This window comes from Macrobrachium nipponense, chromosome 17, assembly GCF_015104395.2.
Source record: "Macrobrachium nipponense isolate FS-2020 chromosome 17, ASM1510439v2, whole genome shotgun sequence".
Lineage (NCBI taxonomy): Eukaryota > Metazoa > Arthropoda > Malacostraca > Decapoda > Palaemonidae > Macrobrachium > Macrobrachium nipponense.
The window spans coordinates 83,132,326-83,153,862 of record NC_087210.1 but is presented as its reverse complement, the minus strand read 5'-3'; the positions used below and the strand labels follow the sequence as shown (position 1 = coordinate 83,153,862).

At 42.2% G+C, this 21,537-nt stretch overlaps 2 protein-coding genes across 6 annotated transcripts in view; one reads left to right on the top strand and one right to left on the bottom strand.

Annotated features, from left to right (window-relative positions):
- LOC135196388 (zinc finger protein ush-like) overlaps positions 1 to 13,462 on the top strand; it is a 591,971-nt gene extending 578,509 nt beyond the window's left edge. For 3 of the 5 annotated variants that reach the window (XM_064223186.1, XM_064223187.1, XM_064223184.1), the window contains exons 2-6: positions 1,304 to 1,580; positions 4,926 to 5,055; positions 6,106 to 6,343; positions 6,932 to 7,102; positions 8,842 to 13,462. In XM_064223186.1, the coding sequence (XP_064079256.1) occupies positions 1,304 to 1,580; positions 4,926 to 5,055; positions 6,106 to 6,343; positions 6,932 to 7,102; positions 8,842 to 11,513 (3,488 nt within the window). In that variant the 3' untranslated portion in view covers positions 11,514 to 13,462. Of the gene's footprint in view, positions 1 to 1,303; positions 1,581 to 4,384; positions 4,575 to 4,925; positions 5,056 to 6,105; positions 6,344 to 6,931; positions 7,103 to 8,841 lie in introns of those variants that run through there. The other 2 variants (XM_064223185.1, XM_064223188.1) reach the window with 2 other exon arrangements.
- A 5,246-nt stretch (positions 13,463 to 18,708) lies between these two features.
- LOC135195970 (serine/arginine repetitive matrix protein 1-like) lies at positions 18,709 to 21,075 on the bottom strand. The gene is made up of 2 exons (XM_064222473.1): positions 21,007 to 21,075; positions 18,709 to 20,751 (listed from the first exon to the last, which is right to left on the bottom strand). Exons 1-2 carry the CDS (start codon positions 21,073 to 21,075, stop codon positions 18,709 to 18,711), a joined length of 2,112 nt encoding a protein of 703 aa, XP_064078543.1.
- Between the last annotated feature and the right edge of the window lie 462 nt (positions 21,076 to 21,537).

Sequence of the window (21,537 nt, the reverse complement as noted above, 5' to 3'; positions counted from 1 at the left end):
TCCTTCGTGCATCTGCTAAAACTATCAACTGTATATTTTTTTCTTCAACTGGAACATTTGCAAAGTATGCTTGACATAATGTAGTCTGCACTTATTTAATCGACATGGTCATTTGAAAAGTAAACTTCTTATTTTTCACCAATGCCGGCACTGAATGTGCCGAAGCTTTCATCTTTTCACAATCTGATAATTGACATATAATTACTTGGTCCATGTTACCGGTGGTTTTGACTTTAAAATGTATTGATTTGCACATTTCATTTTGTATTTTAGCTGTGGTCTCGATTGTAAAAAAAAATTAAATAAATAAATAACTACGTGTTCCGTATTTTGCAGATCGCTACAGTAGGCCTGTTTGTATGTGTGCCTTTTTTTATGAGAAACACCCTTTGTGTACAGGAATCTTTTCTGTTTGTGTTTGTGTGTACGTTACGAGTTTAAGCCACCGAAAACTTTGGTATTAAAAAGGCAATTAAATGACTGACTGCTAAATGTCACTCCATTTGAATTGAAAAAAAATATATAAATCAAATTGAAGCGAGATTCATTGACATTTTTAAATCACAGGGACAAAAATGTTCATTTTGAAGGTCAAACTTTGATATGTTTTTGTCCTGTATATCCTGTATATACACATTTGTTTTATTTAGGTCTATCAGTCCACATACAAAAAAAAGACGGGTCTATCAGTCAAAAAAAAAAAAAAAAAAAAAAAAAAAAAAAAAAACATTGCACCATTCCTCATTTGTGCAGAGCTGTTGAACACACAGCATCTTGCAGACGGATGGAAGAGTTGTAGTTTACGGGGGGGGGGGGGGGGGGGGGCGGGGTTATTCGAAGACGTATGATTCGACGTGTGTAATAGGAAGCCGGACCAATCAGATAACGTCTTTTTACCTCTGTCGTTTCGCTCGGATGGACAGTTATTGTAACTATCGCGAAAAAAAATCTTCCTTTTTTTATTTTTCCGAGCTTTGTTTTTTTAAAGCCGTAAAAACGGCGTTTGGCGAGTTCTAAAGGATTCCAAGTGTTGGTGTCCTACGCTCCCTCGAGCTGTAAGGTGGGAACTGTGTTCGGATTTTGTTATTCGAACAAACCTTTTAAGGTTTTCGTTTTGTTTGTGTGGAGTCGCTTGGGTTTATTATGTAATTATTAACATTTGTTTGGAGAGCGATGTGTGTTAATCATCGTATATAGAGTTCTTGTAGCCGAAGTATCTTTACCTATGTGTATTTCGAATTTAGGCTTCGTAGTCTGCAAATTATTGTAATTATTAATATTTACTCTCATTCTTTTTTTCCAGGAGATGACGAGTGGGAGAGCGATGGCGAAAAGTCTCCCAGTGACCTAGTCACCTCGCCGCATTCTGACCACTCAGCTTGTGTGGACCGCGTGACGTCATCACCGTTGTCCAACCTCTCTCTAGAAAACTGCGCTGACAGGGAGAGTACGACAGCGGCAGCGGCGGCGGCGGCGACAACGACGAGGAAAGCCAGCGAATCGTCTTCAGGAGCCACAAGTCCAGTTGATAGAGAACTCAGGGAAACTGTAGACACCACCGTCAAGAGCCTTGCTGAGAGGTGGGTTTTGGACTTGAGTGGGTTTTTGCCCTGAACGAATAATGCCTTGAGTGAGTTTTTACTTGAACGAATATTGCCCAGAGTGAGTTTTGCCTTGAACGAATATTGCAGAGTGAGTTTTGCCTTGAACGAATATTGCAGAGTGAGTTTTGCCTTGAACGAATATTGCACTGAGTGAGTTTTGCCTGGAGCAAATATCACATTGAGTGAGTTTTGCCTTGAGGGAATATTGCATTGATTGAGTTTTCCGTTGAACGAATATTGCCTTGAGTGAGTTTTGACTTGAACGGATATTGGATTGAGTGAGTTTTTTCCCCTTGGGCGGATATTGCCTTGAGTGAGTTTTTTCCCTTGAGCGAATATTGCCTTGAGTGAGTTTTTTCCCTTGAGCGAATATTGCCTTGAGTGAGCCCTTGAGCGAATATTGCCTTGAGTGAGTTTTTTCCCCTTGAGCAAATATTGCCTTGAGTGAGTTTTTTCCCTTGAGCGAATATTGCCTTGAGTGAGTTTTTTTCCCTTGAGCGAATATTGCCTTGAGTGAGCCCTTGAGAATATGCTTGAGAGTTTTTTCCCCTTGAGCGAATATTGAATTGAGAGTTTTTTCCCTTGAGCGAATATTGCCTTGAGTGAGTTTTTTCCCTTGAGCGAATATTGCCTTGAGTGAGTTTTTTCCCTTGAGCGAATATTGCCTTGAGTGAGTTTTTTTCCCTTGAGCAAATATTGCCTTGAGTGAGTTTTTTTTTTCCTTGAGCGGATATTGCCTTAGGTGTTTTTTTCTTTGAGGGAATATTGCTTGAGTGAGTTTTTTCCCTTGAGCGAATATTGCCTTGAGTAGTTTTTTCCCTTGAGCGAATATTGCCTTGAGTTGAGTGAGCGAAATTGCCTTGAGTGAGTTTTTTCCCGAGAATATTGTGAGTGAGTTTTTCCTTGAGCGAATATTTGCCTTGAGTGAGTTTTTTCCCTTGAGCAAATATTGCCTTGAGTGAGTTTTTTCCCTGAGCGATATTGCCTGATGAGTTTTTTCCTTGAGCGAATATTGCCTTGTTGAGTTTTTTTTTTTTTTTCCCTGAGCGAATATTGCCTTGAGTGAGTTTTTCCCCTTGAGCAAATATTGCCTTGAGTGAGTTTTTTCCCTTGAGCGAATATTGCCTTGAGTGAGTTTTTTTCCCTTGAGCGAATATTGCCTTGAGTGAGTTTTTTCCCTTGAGCGAATATTGCCTTGAGTGAGTTTTTCCCTTGAGCGAATATTGCCTTGAGTGAGTTTTTTTTCCCTTGAGCGAATATTGCCTTGAGTGAGTTTTTTCCCTGACGAATATTGCCTTGAGTGAGTTTTTTCCCTTGAGCGAATATTGCCTTGAGTGAGTTTTTTTTTCCTTGAGCGGATATTGCCTTGTGTGAGTTTTTTTTTCCTTGAGCGGATATTGCCTTGAGTGAGTTTTGGACAGCGTTCCTCCTCCTCTCAAGTGAAGTAGAAAATCGGATTAGGTTTGGACTCATTTCGAATCGTGCTCAAAAAGCAAATACTACAGACTAATATTTTCTTTGGTATTACTTGATTTATTTGAGAATAATATATATGATGTATACAGCCAAGTCTGTTCTACGCGACACATGCATTTGATACAGCAGCTTATTCAGGGTATTATTAACTTATCGGTAACTATTCACCTTCGAAGTAAAGCGGTATTTAAACTTGCAATGTTGCTTTTACTTAAAGAACTGGTCTTGACGCACTCACTACTCTTTTTAATCCTGTTGGTTTTCAAGTTTTTGTGCTTATTTTATAGAACTAATGACAGTCATTCAAGGAACTTCTTCGCTAAAGTTGGAAAATTCCTTCCTCAAACCGATAGAATCGTCTTTGCTCGGTGGCACCATAATAGGTTTTCAAATTTAGAAGGGTAACTTCAATATTTAATTCGTATTTAGGCGATGATTGTATAAAATGTGTATATATATATATATATATATATATATATATATTATATATATATATATATATATTATACCAACACACACACCTTTATGTATATGTATATGAGTTAAATATGATATATATATATATATAATATATATATATATATATATATGTGTGTGTGTGTGTGTGTATGTATGTATGTATGTATGTATGTATGTATGTATGTATGTATGTATGTATGTATAATTGTGTGTACTTATGGAAAAATTGTTTTTAAAACATTCTTCAAATATCCCTCATGTTTCCTCAACTGGCAACGACTGTTCCGAATGGCGTATACACTAGTTTCTCACAAAGACAAAAATCAAGTATTAAACAACTCTAAAGCGACAATACCGGGATTAGCTACAGGATAACATTCAAATAAAATGTTTTCCTGTGTTTGTGTGCATATTAGCTCTTCCTGCCCGAGTAGGAGATTCCTGAGTCAGACCGTTCGATAAGATACTGCCAGTGATAAATTAATCTCCTCGCGGTGCATATTGTTTGTCGAAGATTAGTACGTAAGGTTCTCGAAATCGTACCCAAGCGAGTGGTTGGAAGGCCTTGATAAACGGTTCGTTTCCAGCGAGTTAATAGCAGTTACTTTTTATCCTTATAAAGCAGAGATGGACTAATTACTTGCAGACGAGGTAATAAACAGTAAATAAACGCAAAATATAGTTTAATGCCATCATCAGAGAGATTGAGGCGTTATGATTTGATTCCTCTTTTATGAAGAGTCGGCTTCGAGGATTTGATTCCAAGTCAGCAAGGATCGCAAAACTTGGTGAGGCTGAGATAAGCAAACAAAGTCCAACGAAAGTAAAGGCGTGTAGGGAAGTGACGCAGCATTCGAAAGAGCATATATAGTCAGAAGGAGAAATGTCAAAAAGTGGTACACACAAACCTGTAGGGCGTTGGGTTCATGTTTGTTGTTAGAGGGATTAGGATTACACGTTTGGATTAAAAAATATCGGAATCATAGTCTTCAAAGAATTTTTTTGTGGAGGGACAGCGGCAAGATTTTAGCTAGGGTAAATGCACTGTGAAGTTCACATTTACAGAGTTTCTTATCACTACAATCTTTTAAGGTATTAAGAATACCACGAATACCGAAAAAGTAGTTTAATCAAATTTTGAAAGTGGGCTTGTTCCTACACGATATACAAACCATCTGTCCTTTACAATAGGAATTACTTAAGGCGTAGCCTGAAGTAATTCCTATTGTAAAGGACCTAGCTTTGTATATGTAGGAAAAGTACAATTTAATTTCAAAAATTGTGATTCCAGGAGGTCAGTGTTGAATGGAGCGTAATTTCCACATGTTTGTAAGTATTTGGCACTGGGAATTTTACATAAAGCCTTCTTTTAATCATCATCTGCAGGTTGTCTGTGTCGGGTGCCGAAAGTGAGGGCTCCTGTCTTCCACCACAGGCCGCTTCTAGCACTGCTACCACCACTGCGTCTAGCTTGAAGTCCCATCCTTCTTCGCCCACAAGTACATCATCTGTTAAGGTAAACTAGTTTGTTTCCTCTTTCATTGAAGGGAAGGCACTTCCACAGGCAAGTTAGAGAGATGTAGGGTTGGTTGGGTATTTGTCATATTGGCCCCTTGGACTAGTTATTTATGAGAATGTACGACTGATCTGGAAGCCATCAGGTTCACCACTGGAAATGTTTTAAATACTAGGCTACTGTGGAAATTACTAGGATTGACCTTTGCCATGTAAAATATTAAAAAAATGTGTTGAATACATAAGGCCCTACTGCTCTATGTTGCAGAGACTTGGGCACTGACAAACAACATGCAGGACTGAAAAGTAGATGATATTAAAATTCCTAGCCAGAGGTTAGTGGAGATGATCAGAGTAATTAGGATGTTACATAGCATCAGGAAAATAGTTTTGAGATGGTTTGGACATGTTAGGAGAAGGGGGTTGAAGAACAAGTAGTTAGAAAGGTAACTGATATGGAAGTGGCCAGGTGGAAGACCTACAGAAATGCCGGAGAAATCATTGTAAGACTGAAGAATTGTTCTTGATTGCCACTTCACTGGAAGTTAATTGGAAACTTTTCACATTTTCACAGTCTTAACATTATCTATTATATACCATGCACTATTTTCCCACTAGTAGTCCTGGAAATATGCATAGCACGGATAAAAGTGTGCTGTTTTTACTAGCCATTTTTAAGTGACAGCTCATATCATACACCAAAATCTTAGGAAAGTGTGCGATTCTAAAATTGTTCATAATTAGTAAAGCTTATGTTTTTCCTCTTGATGTTCTTCTCAAAACATGTTTCAGTATGGCAGCATAATAGGTTTGATTTTGTGGCATTGGAAGTCAGTGTCTTAATTGTTTAAAGTCCATGTTAGTGCCTTACTATACGTACTTGGATAACCAGTTCCTTCATGGGATAATAAATAAAATTTAGAAAAATTATTATGATTTCTTCACATTCTTTCTCTCAACACTCTATACATAGCCTTTTTTTCTGTCAGTAACTTTTTAGTACGTACTTTCGTTCACAAATTACGACCTAATCGTTTGTTCTTCCTTGCAGTTAAAGCCAAGAAACGAATCCTTATCACCAAACCCCATGCTGAGTGGCAGCGAAGTCATCATGAAGGAGGAGACGAGCACGCCATCCCCACCCATTCTCGCCCCGACCACCCCGAGAGGTCCTTCGTCTCCAACGCTGAGCAGCAGTGAGGTGGAAGCCGCCAGGCAACAGATTTCTAACATGATCCAAGGATTGCCCATTCTTTCGATGCTACCTGCTCTTCATCGGTTAGCTCCTGGTGAGGACAAGGCGGTGTTTGTTCAAAAGATTTCTCTCTTACTTCTTCCATGGAAACCTTTCCATTTAATTACCCTCTTTTTAGTTGATGGATCTGTAGTGTAATTATTTTTCAAGGGCAAACTTTCACTGAATGCCTTGTTTGATTTTTCCAGGTTTATGAGTTGTCATGTCTGGATTAAGACTTACAGACCCTAAGTGAGGTAACCTCCCCCTCCCTCCCCCCCAATATATGTGATTCTGATTTTGTTGTCCTATCCCCCAGTTAAAAATATTTTACCAACTTCTTCAATACTATAATAATATTGCTAGTAATCATTTATTACTAATAATCTTGTATATATAATTTTTTTTAAATTGATAGCAGGCCATGGTTCAGCTGCAACATTTTCACCATGGGGCATTATGAATCTGGCATGGGAAAAAAATGTTAGCCCCCTCTTTCCTTGAGACCCCAGGCACAAACATATTTTGCTTAATGGTTTCTCAGTAGCTGTTCAAAGACTGATTTGCAGTTGTAGCTACATAATTCGAGTACCAAATATACATAAATATCTTAAACATTTGTTCTTTCTTTTCCATATCTCAGCAGTTGTGAGTCTTGCCTCTGGCCTCGGAAATATCACAACCAGCACCTCGGCAAGCAGCGGTGGAGCGAGCACCAGCGGTATTCTGTGCGTCTGTGGCATTAGGTTTAGCAGTGCCACTAACCTTGAGGCTCACCGCATGTTCTATTGCACGCATCGACCTACTCAGAGTGGTGAGTGGAATAAAGGCACTACGTATAACATTCAGAATTAGCATGAAAAATGTTATGTAGAACTGTATCATTAATAGCAGAGTAACTGAAACAACTTGGTTAACATCAAGCTGTTTAGTGAAAGGTTGTCTGTTGAATTAATAACACATGAAACATGAGTACAGAAAGGGCACAACACTTGAATGTTACCTCAAGTAGGGGCACTCAAAACTAAGACTGGAGAAAGATCATATTACAGAGGCTATTGCACAATCCAGGGTTTTAGTGCTTTTGGGGTTGTCATTCCTGCCTAGTGTTAGGGAACTAAATTTCGCCCAAAATATTTTGTACCCAGCGAAATTAGTATTTGCATATCTTGGGTTTATTATATGCTTGAAATCTTATTACCATAGTTTCATCCTTTGGCAATGTGTGTACTTGATTACAGGACTGTGATATAAAGGCAAAAGGTTTGATTTCCTATGCAGTTCCATCTTAATGAAAAAGACTTAGACATAAAATCCAATGAGAAATTTCCAAGTATGCAGGGCCTATAGCAATTTCCAGTGTCATCAGAAATCCCTAGATTCTAGTCATGGTAATTGTTTGACTGGTCTCAACTTGAGTACTGCCTCTGACCTTGTTAATTGTGAAGCCCTAGACTTACAGCTGGGAGAGCATTTCCCAGTAGTAGTATTTTATTTTTAACTAATTGATTGCAAGGAAGTAATTGCTGGTGGTCGCTACTGTTTAATTAATGCAGGAATATACACTGGTGTTTGCCAGGGTAGTGTTCTAGGTCCACTACTGTTTATATTGTATGTATAGGAATATCTAGTTTTTCCTTAGTCTGTTTTATGGTTCATTCTTTCCATACTGGGCTGCTTATCATGTAAAAGAGCCCTTGAACTTGCAGCCTTCTGCTTTTCCAAATAGGGTTGCAGCTTGGCAGTATGTAATAATTATAAATAATTATACATAATTAGGGATTGTTAAAATAGGAAGAGTACGTTAATTTCATGAGTATAGTATTTTCAAGTTCGGTAGTATTTTGTTTGTCACTATGCAGTAGTTTATTTTGTAATATTTGATGAATGTAAGCTGATACTGGAATCGATTAAGGTACTTTGGTGAATATAAAATTTAGTATTGTTGGACTTGAACAATATTCTTTACATAACCCATATGCAAACATTTTTTAAATTTTAATAATAGCAGGAATCGGTTCTAATCAAAGCTAGGTAGGAAATACTAGGAATTATGAACAATGGTAAAGAGGTTTCAGCATTATTTGTATTTGCAAGATTACTTTCAGTACCAGAGAAACTTGATGTCTTGTATCCAGAGGAAAGTCAGTTATATGGTGACTGTGAAGTGTAATAAATCCACCAAAATGTATACCCTTAATAACATTTCCTGAGTGCATCTTTTAATGATAACATTGGAACAGTTTCACAAATTTAGAACTTTTATGATGTCCAAGTAATATGGCTGGCAAAAAGTACAGTGTGTCTATACAATGGTTGCTCATGAAATAAAAAGTATTCCAGCATTGGATCTAGGAATATGAGTATTTCAGTAAATTCTCATATATTTGAAGTCATGAATTCTTGAGACATTTGTAGTCATGTAAAATAGGTCAGTACGTTGATAAGTCTGTCTTTCTTTCAAGACAACTAATAGCTATCATTTAAAAGTTTTTGTGAACCGAAATCTAAACATTTAAATAACTGTTATGACAATATTTTTTGTTGTTCCAGATGATGTTGGCAGTAAAGAGGCTAGAACATCTCCTTCTGTGAGTCCACGTGGAGAAGGTGGTGGTGGAAATGGTGGTGATGAAGAGGATGGTGGTCGAATATTAAGGTGTCCTCACTGTTCTTATACAACAACACATAAATTGAGCCTTAATGGTCACATGAACATACATACAAGTCCAGAAGAAGTGGTGAAGTCTAACAGTAGTCCCCAGTCAGGTTCTGTGTCAAGCATCCCACAAGCCTCTGGTGAAACGAGAGCTACAGACAGGTATTGCGGCGACTGTGATATACAATTCTCTTCGGTCAAGAACTACCGTGTGCATAAAGCACATTACTGTCAGACACGACACGTACTCAAAGGGGGTAACAAAAGCCCTGTTCGTGAAGATGTTGGAGCTAGCGCTTCAGCATCAACACTTGCTGGATTGGTTAATGCTGCAGCAGGAAGTGGTCAGCCAATCTTAGCACTGCCCACAAATCCAATTTTATTAGTACCCTACTCACTGGTGGCCGGGGCACAGCTGCTGCCTCCACATGTTCTTCCACAAGCCGGAGCAGCTGTTGTGCTTCCTAATGGTCAGGTTCAGCCTCTATCTCCTGGACCATTGCCTGGACCAGCACCTCCACCTCTTCTGTCTCCTGTTTCTGCTACCACTGCTGGGCGAGGAACTTCTCCTGCTGGTCATAATCATCCGCCACAGACTTCACCTCAGTCAAAGTCTGTTTCTCCTCCTAAACAGGGTTCCAAAGATGAAGCATCAAAACACAAATCAAACAGTGGGGAAATCTTGGGGAAGAGACGTGGAGAAGGAGAATGTCCACTTGATCTCACAACTAAAAGGCCAAAATTGATAGTCAAGACTGATCTTTTAAGTGATGAAGAAAAAGAAAACCGAGAGGTGAATACACCAACACCAGCTAAATCTCCAGTTCCCAAATCCCGGCCTGGATCATCTCATGGAGCAGGAGAATTTGAAGGGAAGCTGTTGGCATCCCCACCAAGACCTTCCCCATCAAGTGAGGGAGAAGGGCAGTCTAATCCACGCTCACCTCGCCCAGGATCTGCAGCCCCAACTCTTGGCTCACCTCGGGGCTTAGCTGAATCTCCAACAAGACCCTCAACTTCAATGCGCTCACCAGGACAGCACACTCAAATTCAGGGGGGTATTCCACAATTACCACCTGGTTTTCCTAACATTTTAGCTGGTTTAGGTTTAGAAGGCTTAAGTGGTTTATCACTTGCAAGTCTTCAGAGTTTGCAAGGTGTCCCTCCAGATTTAGCATTGAAATTACTTAGTCCTGATTTGCTCATGAATGGCTTGGCACCAATAGTGAATCCTCCAGTTATTGTTAAACAAGGTGAAGCTAAGTGCAATGAATGTAATATTGTATTTTATAAGGAAGAGAGTTTGCAGGTCCATAAAAAACATTATTGTGCAGCACGTTCTACAGGTAAAAGTGAGGACGATCGTCATTCAAATGGTAGCAGAAGTCCAGCTGTGGCCAATGATGTGAATGCTGGTCCATCAAGGAGATCACCTTCAGCCTTACCAGAAGTATCCCCAGTACCTAATACCAGTGCTTCTGTAAGTGTCAGTAAGGATGCTGCAAAACCAAGCAAACCTTTATTGCAGTTCATATGCTCTGCTTGTGGTATCAAATTTACTTCACCAGACAACTTGGCTGCACATCAAACATACTATTGTCCCAAACGTGAGGGGGCATCTAATGAAGAAGGAGTTACTAAAGGCCTCTGGAGGTGTCCAAGGTGTCGCTGTGCCATGCCAGAAACATTACAAGCTGCTCATCAGTGTGTAACACCATCTCCTGCACCTTCTCATGGGTGGAAATGTCCTTGTTGTCCTGTTATTTCACCTACAGCTGCTGCCGCACAAAAGCACCTTGAAACTCATGCAGGAATAAAAGCGTTCCGTTGTACAATATGTGGCTACCGTGGAAATACTTTACGAGGAATGCGCACACACATTAGAATGCATTTTGAAAAACGCACCAATGACCTCCAAGAAGAAAATTTCATTGCATGTATTCTGGAGGATGATGATGGCAGTTGTAGAGCTGCCGAAGCTAGAGGGGTTGCAGATTTGCCAAGGGTTATTTTAGAAAATCCAACTCTCTCTGCCCTTCTCGCAGAGGGAGCTGCTGCTGATCGTGCAGAACAGCCCCTTTCTTGTCATTTCTGTCCCTTTGTAACTCCATTCCGAAGTAATCTGGCAAGACACCTGGCACTGGCACATAAAGTAGGATTTGATGCAAAGTTAACGCAAGATTTGCAAGCTCTTTTGGAGAACCGAGTTCGAAACGCTGCAGAAGCGCCTGCTGTAGAAAGTGAACCACAAAACCCTACCGAAAATGGCAACCCTGTTAGTCCACCTCCATTACCTCCTATCAAATTAGAACCAGAAGTTAAACTTGAAGTAGAGGACAGTGATGACAAAGGGAGATCAGGACCAGCGCTTTCACGTTCACCTGTTGAAGACATTAAAAGTGAAATTTCAGAAAGTGCATCATCCAACAACAATGGCAGAGATACTCCAAGGCATTGCAAAGCTTGTAACATAACTTTCTCATACCTTGAATCCTTTTTAGCGCACAAAAGATTTTATTGTACAAAGCCCGAGTCTAGCACACCACCTGAAACTGCTGTTCAGTGACCATAAAATAAAATACTACTTACTACAGTACTCGTGAATTCACTCCCAGTTGTTATTTAACAGTGGACAGACAGTGCTGCTTCCTAATGAATTAACTTATTCAAATCATGCTAAGCTTTAGATGTACATATACTTGGCCTGGTGGTGACAAATTGCCATATCACCTGTATATACTGACTGACCATTAGGCCATACTCTACTAACGTGCTAGTTAATAGATATCTGAAAATCAGATAACAAAAGATATTGATATATGAAATAATTATTTATATATATATATATGTTTTATAGTCAATGGCTGTTTATTGAGCAATTAGACTCTAATATTGAAATTTTCTCTTGCATAAAGAGTATATGTGAACTGTAAGGTACTGTACTTAAGTTGTGCAATAAGGTGCATTATCTAACAAGTTTCATTTGCATGTACTTCCCCATGGAAACCACATCTTTTCACGTGGATAGAACCAAAAGTTCAGGTGCGAACCCATGTGTTTCTTAATTTGCTAGAGGTCTTGAGTTTAAAGGTGGAACTACAGTGCTTTAAAAAGTCACTTACAATCAAACCTGTGAGGAACTGGTGGTTAAGATAAATGTCAAGAGATATCTAGTCGTGTTCCTTATGCCATCTGTGGGGGTTTCACAACCCCTATACAATGTACCATTTGTTGTGAAATTTACCAGTATGTATTTTACAAATGAACTTGGACAAAAATCCAAATTTACATTTGTTTCTCAAAGAATTACCTTCTGCAGTCCAATTTAAATATTTAATCTGTATTGTATGCTATGTTTACTATAAAATTACTCTTTAAAATATACTAAAATTCTATTTTTAATTAAGATCCAATACCATATACACTTTTTAAATATATTTTCCTCGTTTTGTTCGCAATCATTACATGAACTAATTCCCTCTTACTTTTGTTTATGTGGTAGAGAGGACAAACTGTGTTCACTAAATGTCTTTCTAAATCAAACCTGGGAAACTGAAATGCAGGACCAAACCATGAACTATTCATGTGATTGTGTGCAATCAAGTGACATGTACGTATACATTATTACTGTCTTGTATATGTTCCCTGTATGTGTGTATGTATGCTGCTTGGAATTGATTCCTAGAGCCTTAAAAATTTCAAAGTTGAGGACTTTTAAGACATTAAAAATAGAGACTGTAAGAGAGCAGATCAGTACTGTATTTGGTAATACATACTACTATAGACATGTAAAAACTAGAGGCCAATCCTATTTAATTTGCTTTATATCATGCACACAGTCCAGATGCTAAAGTTACTGTTAATGTCAGTGTCTCAATTGTGCCAAAATAGTAATTCATTATTTAACAACTGTTTGGCCACTTCCATCACCAGATAAGAAAGGCAGGACAGGAAAGTTCCTGTTAAATTAAAAATAAAAATGCTGCTCTAAATAATCTTATTAAACAATGAATGTAACAAATATGAATACATATTATACAAGTGAATGAAATAGGTATTAAAGTTTTTATATGTGTACTTAGCCATTCGTTAACAAACGTACAGATTTATGCTGGAACTGTCGTTATCCATTGTAAGATAAAGAACGGAGCAGTCAGTTATAGAAAAAGATAAAAGGGTCCAATTTATTTATCGCTTTGCCTTTCATAAGTTTTGATACTGCATTGGGTTATTCAGTGTAGCCTTGGAAACTATGTCAGTCCCTTGTATATGTAAACTAAAAAAAGAGGTCAACTTTGTTATTATACCAGTAATAAGCAATCTCACAATTCTGATATTTACCCCAAAACAATTTACAACTTTTATGAAGACTGGAAAAATTTGTATTTGGTGAGGAAGTCTGCCAACCTATATGTACTACAATTCCCTGTGTACCTTTATCCCATGTACTGTATGTACTTTATTCTCCTATCTTTGTGTACTATAGTCTTATGAAGTAAAAACGATGTCTGTTTATATGATTTTTCATTCACCCATAGGTTAATCCTTTTGAACAGCTGGAGTCTTACAGTCAGCCAATAGGCGAGTAGGAGAAGCTACATGACCTACTTTACCCCCGCTACACAATTCATACCAGTTTCTTGCTAACCACCTTCATAGCTAGATGGTTTGGTGTCCATTTTTCCAAAGCCAGTTATGAGGTCACAGTGCTGCAAGGAAAATTGAGTAAAAAGGCTGTAAAGTGCAACAGGAGGAAAACTTCACTGTTGCATTGAAACAATAGTTAGGTGAGGGTGGAAATTAAGGGGATGAAACTAGGGGCCAAAGAGATGCTGTAGAGAACCTCAAGTAATGTCTACAGTGCACTGATGCCACTACCCTATAGGGCCTTTCATATACAAAACACGTGAACCCCAAGATTTAAACCATTCACTTCCATGCTATTATGTTTTATGATTGTGACAAAATTTGTTGTATTCAAACAAGAGGCTCAATTTCCATGTGAAAAAGCTATTTATTTCGAAATTCCAGAGCAACTGAACTAAGGCAAAGTTGCAATCTAGAATTACAATACTATGATGTATTCTGTGGCAAATTTAAAGTGGCCACCTGGTCACATGGTCCCCCTTGTGTATGAATAATAGAACATTGTTTTCTTCCAATAGATCATTATTAGTAGCAAACATATGCTTAGTTAATGATTATTTCAACAACAATGATTACTACTACTACTACTGATGAGTGTACATGTGTGTGCCCATACTGATAGATTTGTACTAAAGTTCCCAGCTGCCATTTAAAATTTTTAAATCTCCCATTTCCAAGATACTATACTCTTTATAGATCATACTCTTGACCAATCTTATTACACTAATCTTTGGAATTTTTACTAATTGTCATCACCTGTTAAGAGTAAACCTCATAAATACCCTTCATAGGAGAGGTTCTCGACCTTTTTATTATCACGGCCCCGCCCCCTTGCATCTATAAGTAAAATTCCTTCCCAGATTTAAAGAAAAAATAGGAGAAAGAGAAAGGGTGTGTTTATTCTTTTGGGAATAAATTAGTGAGATACTTGGCACTGCTTCTTAGCTACTAAATCTTCGAATGCATGGTTGAATGCCAAAGAGTGCACATTCAGTCTGTTTCTGTATTTGGTCTTGGGAGCAGCGAGCATGGAAAATGCAGCTTCAAAAAGATACATGGATCTGAAAAATGATATTGTTAATATACAATAAAGTTTTGTACATACATACCTGGCAGATATATACATAGCTATAGTCTCCGACGTTCCCGACAGAATTTCAAATCTCGCGGCACACGCGACAGGTAGGTCAGGTGGTCTACCTTTCCCGCCGCTGGGAGGCGGGTGTATGAACCAATCCCGTTTTCTGATCAGATTTTCTCTTCCACATGTCTCCTGAAGGGAGGCTGGGCGGGCCATTAATCGTATGTATCGGGAGGCTGGGCGGGCCATTAATCGTATGTATCTGCCAGGTAAGTATGTACAAAACTTTATTGTATCTTAACAATATCATTTTTGTACATGAACTTCCCTGTCAGATATATACATAGCTGATTGGCACCACCTGTTTAGGCAGAAGACTTCATGGATACTGTCTATGAGTCGGCATTGCCTGGAGAGCTACAGCGAGGATGTGACCTGTTACTGAAAGACTCTCCGGATCTTCCAAAGGGATATCTGATCCACTTACATGGTAGAATCCAAGTAGGATCTAGTCAAAGGGAATTCGTCCGCTTACTTGACAGAACCTGTCCACTACTACGCAAGGAGCCCAAACCATCCGACCACCTAACCAAACCAACTCGTGTAAGAACTAAGATAAGAAAGAGATGCCTACCTGCATCCTCTTTCCGACAACCATAAAAAACACAAACAAAACAAGAGGGGAAATAAAATTAAAAGCCTAACAAGGATACGCTTCGGCTCCCTGCCCCAGCACCGAATCCGCAGATACGTAAGGACCTAAGGCAAAGCATTTGTCATAAGTAATCTTCACGTCCCTTAAGTAGTGGTTTGCGAACACTGATTGGCATCTCCAAAAGGTAGCCTCCATCAGGTTTCCCACAGGTATGTTTTTGTTGAAGGCAAGAGAAGTGGCAATAGCCCTCACTTCATGGGCCTTAACTTTAAGAAGCCTAAATTGTTCCTCGTTGCATGCCACATGTGCCTCTTTGATAAGGCTTCTCGAGAAGAAAGCTAGCGCATTCTTCGACAAGGGCCTGCTGGGGTCTCTCACAGAACACCAAAGGATGTCCTTATTGCCCTTAAGTTGTTCTTTCCTCTTCAGATAAAATTTCATGATTCTCACAGGGCAAAGAGTCCTCTCAGGCTCTTCCCCTACTAGAGAAGACAATACTTGAATCTTGAAAGTTCTGGGCCACGGATTAGATGGATTCTCATTCTTTGCCAGGAATGAGGGGAGGAAAGAACAAACTTTTGACTGGTCTTTAAAGCCGACATTTCCTTCAATGGCTTGCAGCTCACTCACCCTCTTGGCGGATGCGAAAGCCATAAGGAAAAGGGCCTTCTTGGTCAAGTCCTTGAACGATGCTGATCCAGGAGGTTCAAACGTAGATGAGCTGAGATACTGAAGTACTACGTCCAGATTCCAATTGGGAGTTCTTGAGGAAGGCTTCTTTGTCGTTTCAAAAGACCTAATCAGGTCATGCAAGTCTTTATCTTCAGAGATGTTGAGGCCTCTGTGTCTGAATACCGCTGCTAACATACTGAGATATCCCTTAATCGTCGATACCACTAGTCCACATTCTTCCTTCAGGAAAAGGAAGAAGTCAGCGATTTGGGTCACAGAGGTACTGGAAGAGGAAATTTTCTTACTCTTGCACCAACCTCTGAAGACACCCCACTTCGACTGGTATACTCGTAAGGTGGAAGACCTCCTTGCTCTTGCGATTGCTTTTGCAGATGAAGATGAAAAGCCCTTCGCTCTGACGAGACTTTGGATAGTCTGAAGCCAGTCAGACTGAGAGCGGGGAGGTTTTTGTGATACCTGTCGAAGTGGGGTTGTCTGAGTAAATCGTTCCCCTTCCAATCGAGCAAAAGTGCATCTATCCCTATCGCCCTTGGATCCGAAATGGGAGAGCAGTACAGATCCAGTCTTGCATTTCTTGAGGTGGCGAAGAGGTCTACATGCGGCCTGCCCCACAACCTCTACAGGCTCTGGCATACATCCTGATGAAGTGTCCACTCCGTGGGAAGGACCTGCTCTTTCCTGCTGAGGAGATCTGCTCTTACGTTTCTTTCCCCCTGTACGAGCCTGGTGAGGAGCCTGACACTCCTTTCTTCGGCCCAAAGAAGAAGGTCTCTTGCTGTTTCGTACAGAGAGAAGGAATGCGTCCCCCCCCCTGTTTCCTGATGTATGCCAGAGCTGTGGTGTTGTCCGAGTTGACCTGAACGATGGAGTTTCGGACGTGGGGCTCGAATGCTCTTAAAGCCAGCCAAACAGCCACCAGCTCTTTCCTGTTGATGTGCCAGGACACCTGGTCCCCCGCCCAGGTGCCTGACACTTCTAGTTCCCAGAGTCGCACCCCAACCTGTCTCCGACGCGTTGGAGAACAACACTAGGTTGGGGTTCAGGGATTGCAGAGACAGCCCCTGTGCAAATCTGTCGGGATCTGCCCACCACACAAGTTTCTCCTTGATCTGACGAGTCACGTTTAGAGAGAACGTCAAATCCTGAGAACGACGACTCCAATTCTGATGAAGAAAGAACTGGAGCGGTCTCAGATGCAGCCTTCCTAGGGAAACGAATTGCTCCAGCGAGGAGAGCGTCCCCAGCAAACTCATCCACTCCCTCACTGTGCATACTTCTTTTCCTAAGAAGGCTGTCACTTTCTCGAGGCCTCGGGCTATCCTTTCCGGAGACGGAAAAGCCCGAAAACTCTGAGAGTTCATCCGGATCTCCAGATAAATGCACTCCTGATTGGGGATTAGTTGTGACTTTTGAAAATTGACTAGAAGTCCTAGCGAACTCGTCAAATCCAAGGTCTTCTGTAAGTCCTCCAGACAACGTTCCTTCGAGTTGGCCCTTATAAGCCAATCATCTAGGTAAAGGGATATCCTCACCCCCTCCAAATGAAGCCATTGAGCGACATTCCTCAAGATTCCCGTGAAAACCTGAGGGGCTGTCGAGAGGCCGAAGCACAAAGCCCTGAATTGATACACTTTTCCCCCCATCATGAACCTGAGAAACTTCCTCGATGAAGGATGGATCGGCACATGGAAGTAAGCGTCCTGTAAGTCCAGGGACACCATCCAGTCCCCTGGACGAAGAGCAGCCAACACCGATGACGTGGTTTCCATCGTAAACTTCTTTTTCTCCACAAAGAAGTTCAGGGCGCTTACATCCAGAACCGGTCTCCATCCCCCCGAGGATTTTGGAACTAGGAAAAGGCGGTTGTAAAAGCCTGCTGACTGATGGTCCGAGACTAGTTCTATTGCCTCCTTTTCTAGCATCTGATCTACCGCTAGACGGAGGGCTTGGTTCATGGTGGGGTCTCTGTACTTGGCCGTCAACTCCCTCGGACTGGTCGTCAAGGGAGGTCTTGAGGCGAAAGGGATGAGGTAACCTCTTTTCACGATTGAGAGGGTCCAGGTATCCGCACCTCTCTGGGCCCAGACGTCTGCAAACTTTAATAGTCTGGCACCCACCGCTGTCTGAAGGACTTGATCCCTATTTAGTTGTCTTGACTGATTTAGCGAAGGTCTTCCCTCTCCTGCTGGGCCTTCGTCCCCTAAAAGAGGAGGGTCTGGAGGAAGAACCCCCTCGAAAGGGTTCCTGAGTTACTGTCTTTTCCTTCCTACTCTTGACGGGAAAAGAGGGACGAGGCTTCCTTGCCGACTGAGCCAGAAGGTCCTGGGTAGCCTTGGCTGAAAGTGATGTCGAGATATCCTGAACTAACTTCTTGGGAAAAAGCTGAGTCGAGAGTTGCGAAAACAGAAGAGAAGACCGCTGAGTATGCAAGACCGACTTAGTCAAGAAGGAGCAGTACACCGCCCTCTTCTTGACCACTCCCGCACCAAACAAAGAAGCGATCTCGCTCGCTCTGTCCCTTACTGGCTTATCCATACAGGATAATACGCAGTGAAGATCCTCAGGAGAAATAGCCTCTGGAGCCTGAGTCTTCCTAGCCAAGACTCCCAGAGACCAATCTAAGAAGTTAAAAACTTCTAGGACCTTAAACATTCCTTTCAGAATGTGATCAAGCTCATTCATGGCTCACATTGTCTTTGCCGAGTTAAGAGCTGATCTCCTGGTCGCATCTACTAGTGCTGAAAAATCTGCGTCGGCTGAAGATGGGAGACCCAGACCCAATGGTTCTCCTGTCTCGTACCAAAAACCAGTACGCCCAGACAGTTTAGACGGTGGAAAGGCAAACATCATCCTCCCTGCTTCTTCTTTGGAGAGCAGCCAAGATCCAAAGCTCCTAAGTGCTTTCTTCATGGATAAGGTGGGCTTCATCCTAACACAGGAGGATCCCTTCGTTGCCTTGGACTTCGAAAACAACGAGTGAGGAGACGGAGGAGCGGTAGGGCTAAGGGAATCTCCAAATTCCTGAAGCAATAGCTCAGTCAGTTTCTTGTACGAAGAGACAGCTGCCGTCTTGTTAGCCTCGTCGTCAGAGCCATCCTGGTCTTCTTGTACAGGTGAACGAGGATCCTTTGAATAAGATGCGGTCTTATCAGGAGAAGGGTGTCCAACCGATGCATGTCGTCGTACCGGAGAAGTCCTTTCAACAGGGGATCGACAAGAAGAAACCGAGGAATGCCTATCAGGCCTGAACTGTCTGAGAGAAGACTCCCGTTTCGAGTTAGACGAAATCTTGAAAGAGGGAGAGTCTTGGCTTCTACTACGGGGAGAATCGAATCCAGAAGCCGGGCGCTTACGGGGCGGAGAGCCTCTGCGAGAGTCAGGGCACCTGTCGCGAGGCGAGCGGTTATTAGGGTCCGAGCGCCTACTAGGAGTAGAGCGCTTGTGAGGCTCTTGGTGCCTAACCAGAGGAGAGCGGCTGTCAGGAGAAGAGCGCCTCCCAAGCGACGAGCGCCTACCAGGCGAACGGTGTCTACGAGGCTCTTGATGCCTATTCAAAGGAGAGCGGCTATTAGGTGAAGAGCGCCTACCAGGCGAAAGGCGCCTACGAGGCTCTTGGCGCCTGCTAGGAGAAGGGCGCCTAACAGGAGAGAGGCGCCTACGAGGCTCTTGATGCCTATCGAAAGGAGAGCGGCTGCCAGGCGACGAGCGCCTACCAGGTGACAGTCGCCTGCGAGGTTCTTGGTGCTTGTAAGGAGAAGAACGTCTTGAAGGAGTCGAAGATCGGTGCCTACTCTGCAACGAGCGTCTGTCCAAGGAAGGGCGCACACTTGAGGAAGAGAGTTTGACAGGTGAAGAGCGTTTGCCAGAAGAAGGGAGCCTGTCCGGTGAAGATTCGTCGCCAGCAAATGAGCGCCTGCCAGATACCTGGCGCCTGGACGAGGAAGAGAGGCAGCCAGGGGAGGGGAGCCACTCACGCGAGACCCCTCGATCGGAAGAATCCGCCGCCTTCAGAGAAGAAAGCTTACAACGAGGAGAGCGCGTGTCAGAAGAAGGGCGTCTAGATCTCTTGACTGGCAGCGAGACGTCCTTCCTTCTACGAGATCTACTAGCCAAGGAGTCAGCAAGGGCCGAGATCTGCACTTGGAGCCCGGCAAGCACGCTAGTAGGGGACTTCGCAGGCTCTTCATTCGAAGAAGCAGAGAGAGGCGTGCGCGTAGAAGAGCAGTCCCTGGATCTTCTGGGCCTCTTCACGTCCGGCGAGGGCTCCTCAGGAAAAACATCCGGGCTGGAAGCCAAAGGGCTGCAGGGCGCCTTCCAAGCTCTCTTCAAAGGGCGAGAAGCATCTGGGGAGTTCAAGCCGCGCTTCGGTGAGGGCGAAGAAGAGGAGGAGAAGCATTGACGAAGGATCTCCTTGATACGATCCGAGGCAGCCTGGGAACGCTCTTCAGGATCTGCCGAAGGGACGCCTGACCTGTGGGGGCTCTCCCTAGCCTTCCTGCGGCTGTCGACTTTCCTCCTCCACTGGAACTGGGAGTCTGGAAGAGGTCTAGGCCTGAAAGCACTACGGAGCCGGTCAGACGCCCCCTCCACAACACTGGGGTCACTGCACTGATCACTAACACTGCCACTCTTACCTTGTTCTAAGGCGCGAATCTTCAGTTCCATGTAGCGAATGGTGGCTTTCAAAGACGAATCGTCGGCTTCGGTGCGGGGAGCATGGGCTGAAACCTGGGAAGAAGGTTCTACTTCTACATGAGGGTTAGGTTCAGAATCTAACTCACTAACTCAAGACCTACTCGAGCTTCTAGAGGAAGTTTTGCGCACCCTATCTCTCTCCAACTTCCTTCAGTAGGAAGAAAGAGCCTTCCACTCATCCTCATTCAACCCCTCACATTCCTTACATGGGTTAGCAAACGAGCACTCATTCCCCCTGCACCTCATACACACAGTGTGAGGGTCCACCAAAGCTTTCGGCAACCTCACCTTACATACTTCAACAGAACAAACCCTAAACATAACAGGAGTCTTAACTACATTATCTAAATCAGACATGATTAAAGCAAAATCCAGAGCAAAGTCAAAAACGGTCCACAAACAGCATATGCCAAGCCAAAAAGAGAGAGTACGTCACCAAAAAATCCTTCCAAAATGAACTCCAGGCAAGCGAGACGAAATAATCTATCAGGAGGAACCCACAACAGTTGTTGTCGGTCCTGGCGACAGAGAAAATCTGATCATAAAACGGGATTGGTTCATACACCCGCCTCCCAGCGGCGGGAAAGGTAGACCACCTGACCTACCTGTCACATGTGGCGCAAGATTTGAAATTCTGTCGGGAACGTCGGAGACTATAGTTATGTATATATCTGACAGGGAAGTTCATGTACAAAAAGTCCAACTAGAGTTAGTAGACTAGTATAGGAAATACACATCATGAGGAGATACTTATAACATTTTTTCATAAACATCTAGGGCTCTGGAAATTGCTGACAGCCCCTATGGGGGCTATGCCAC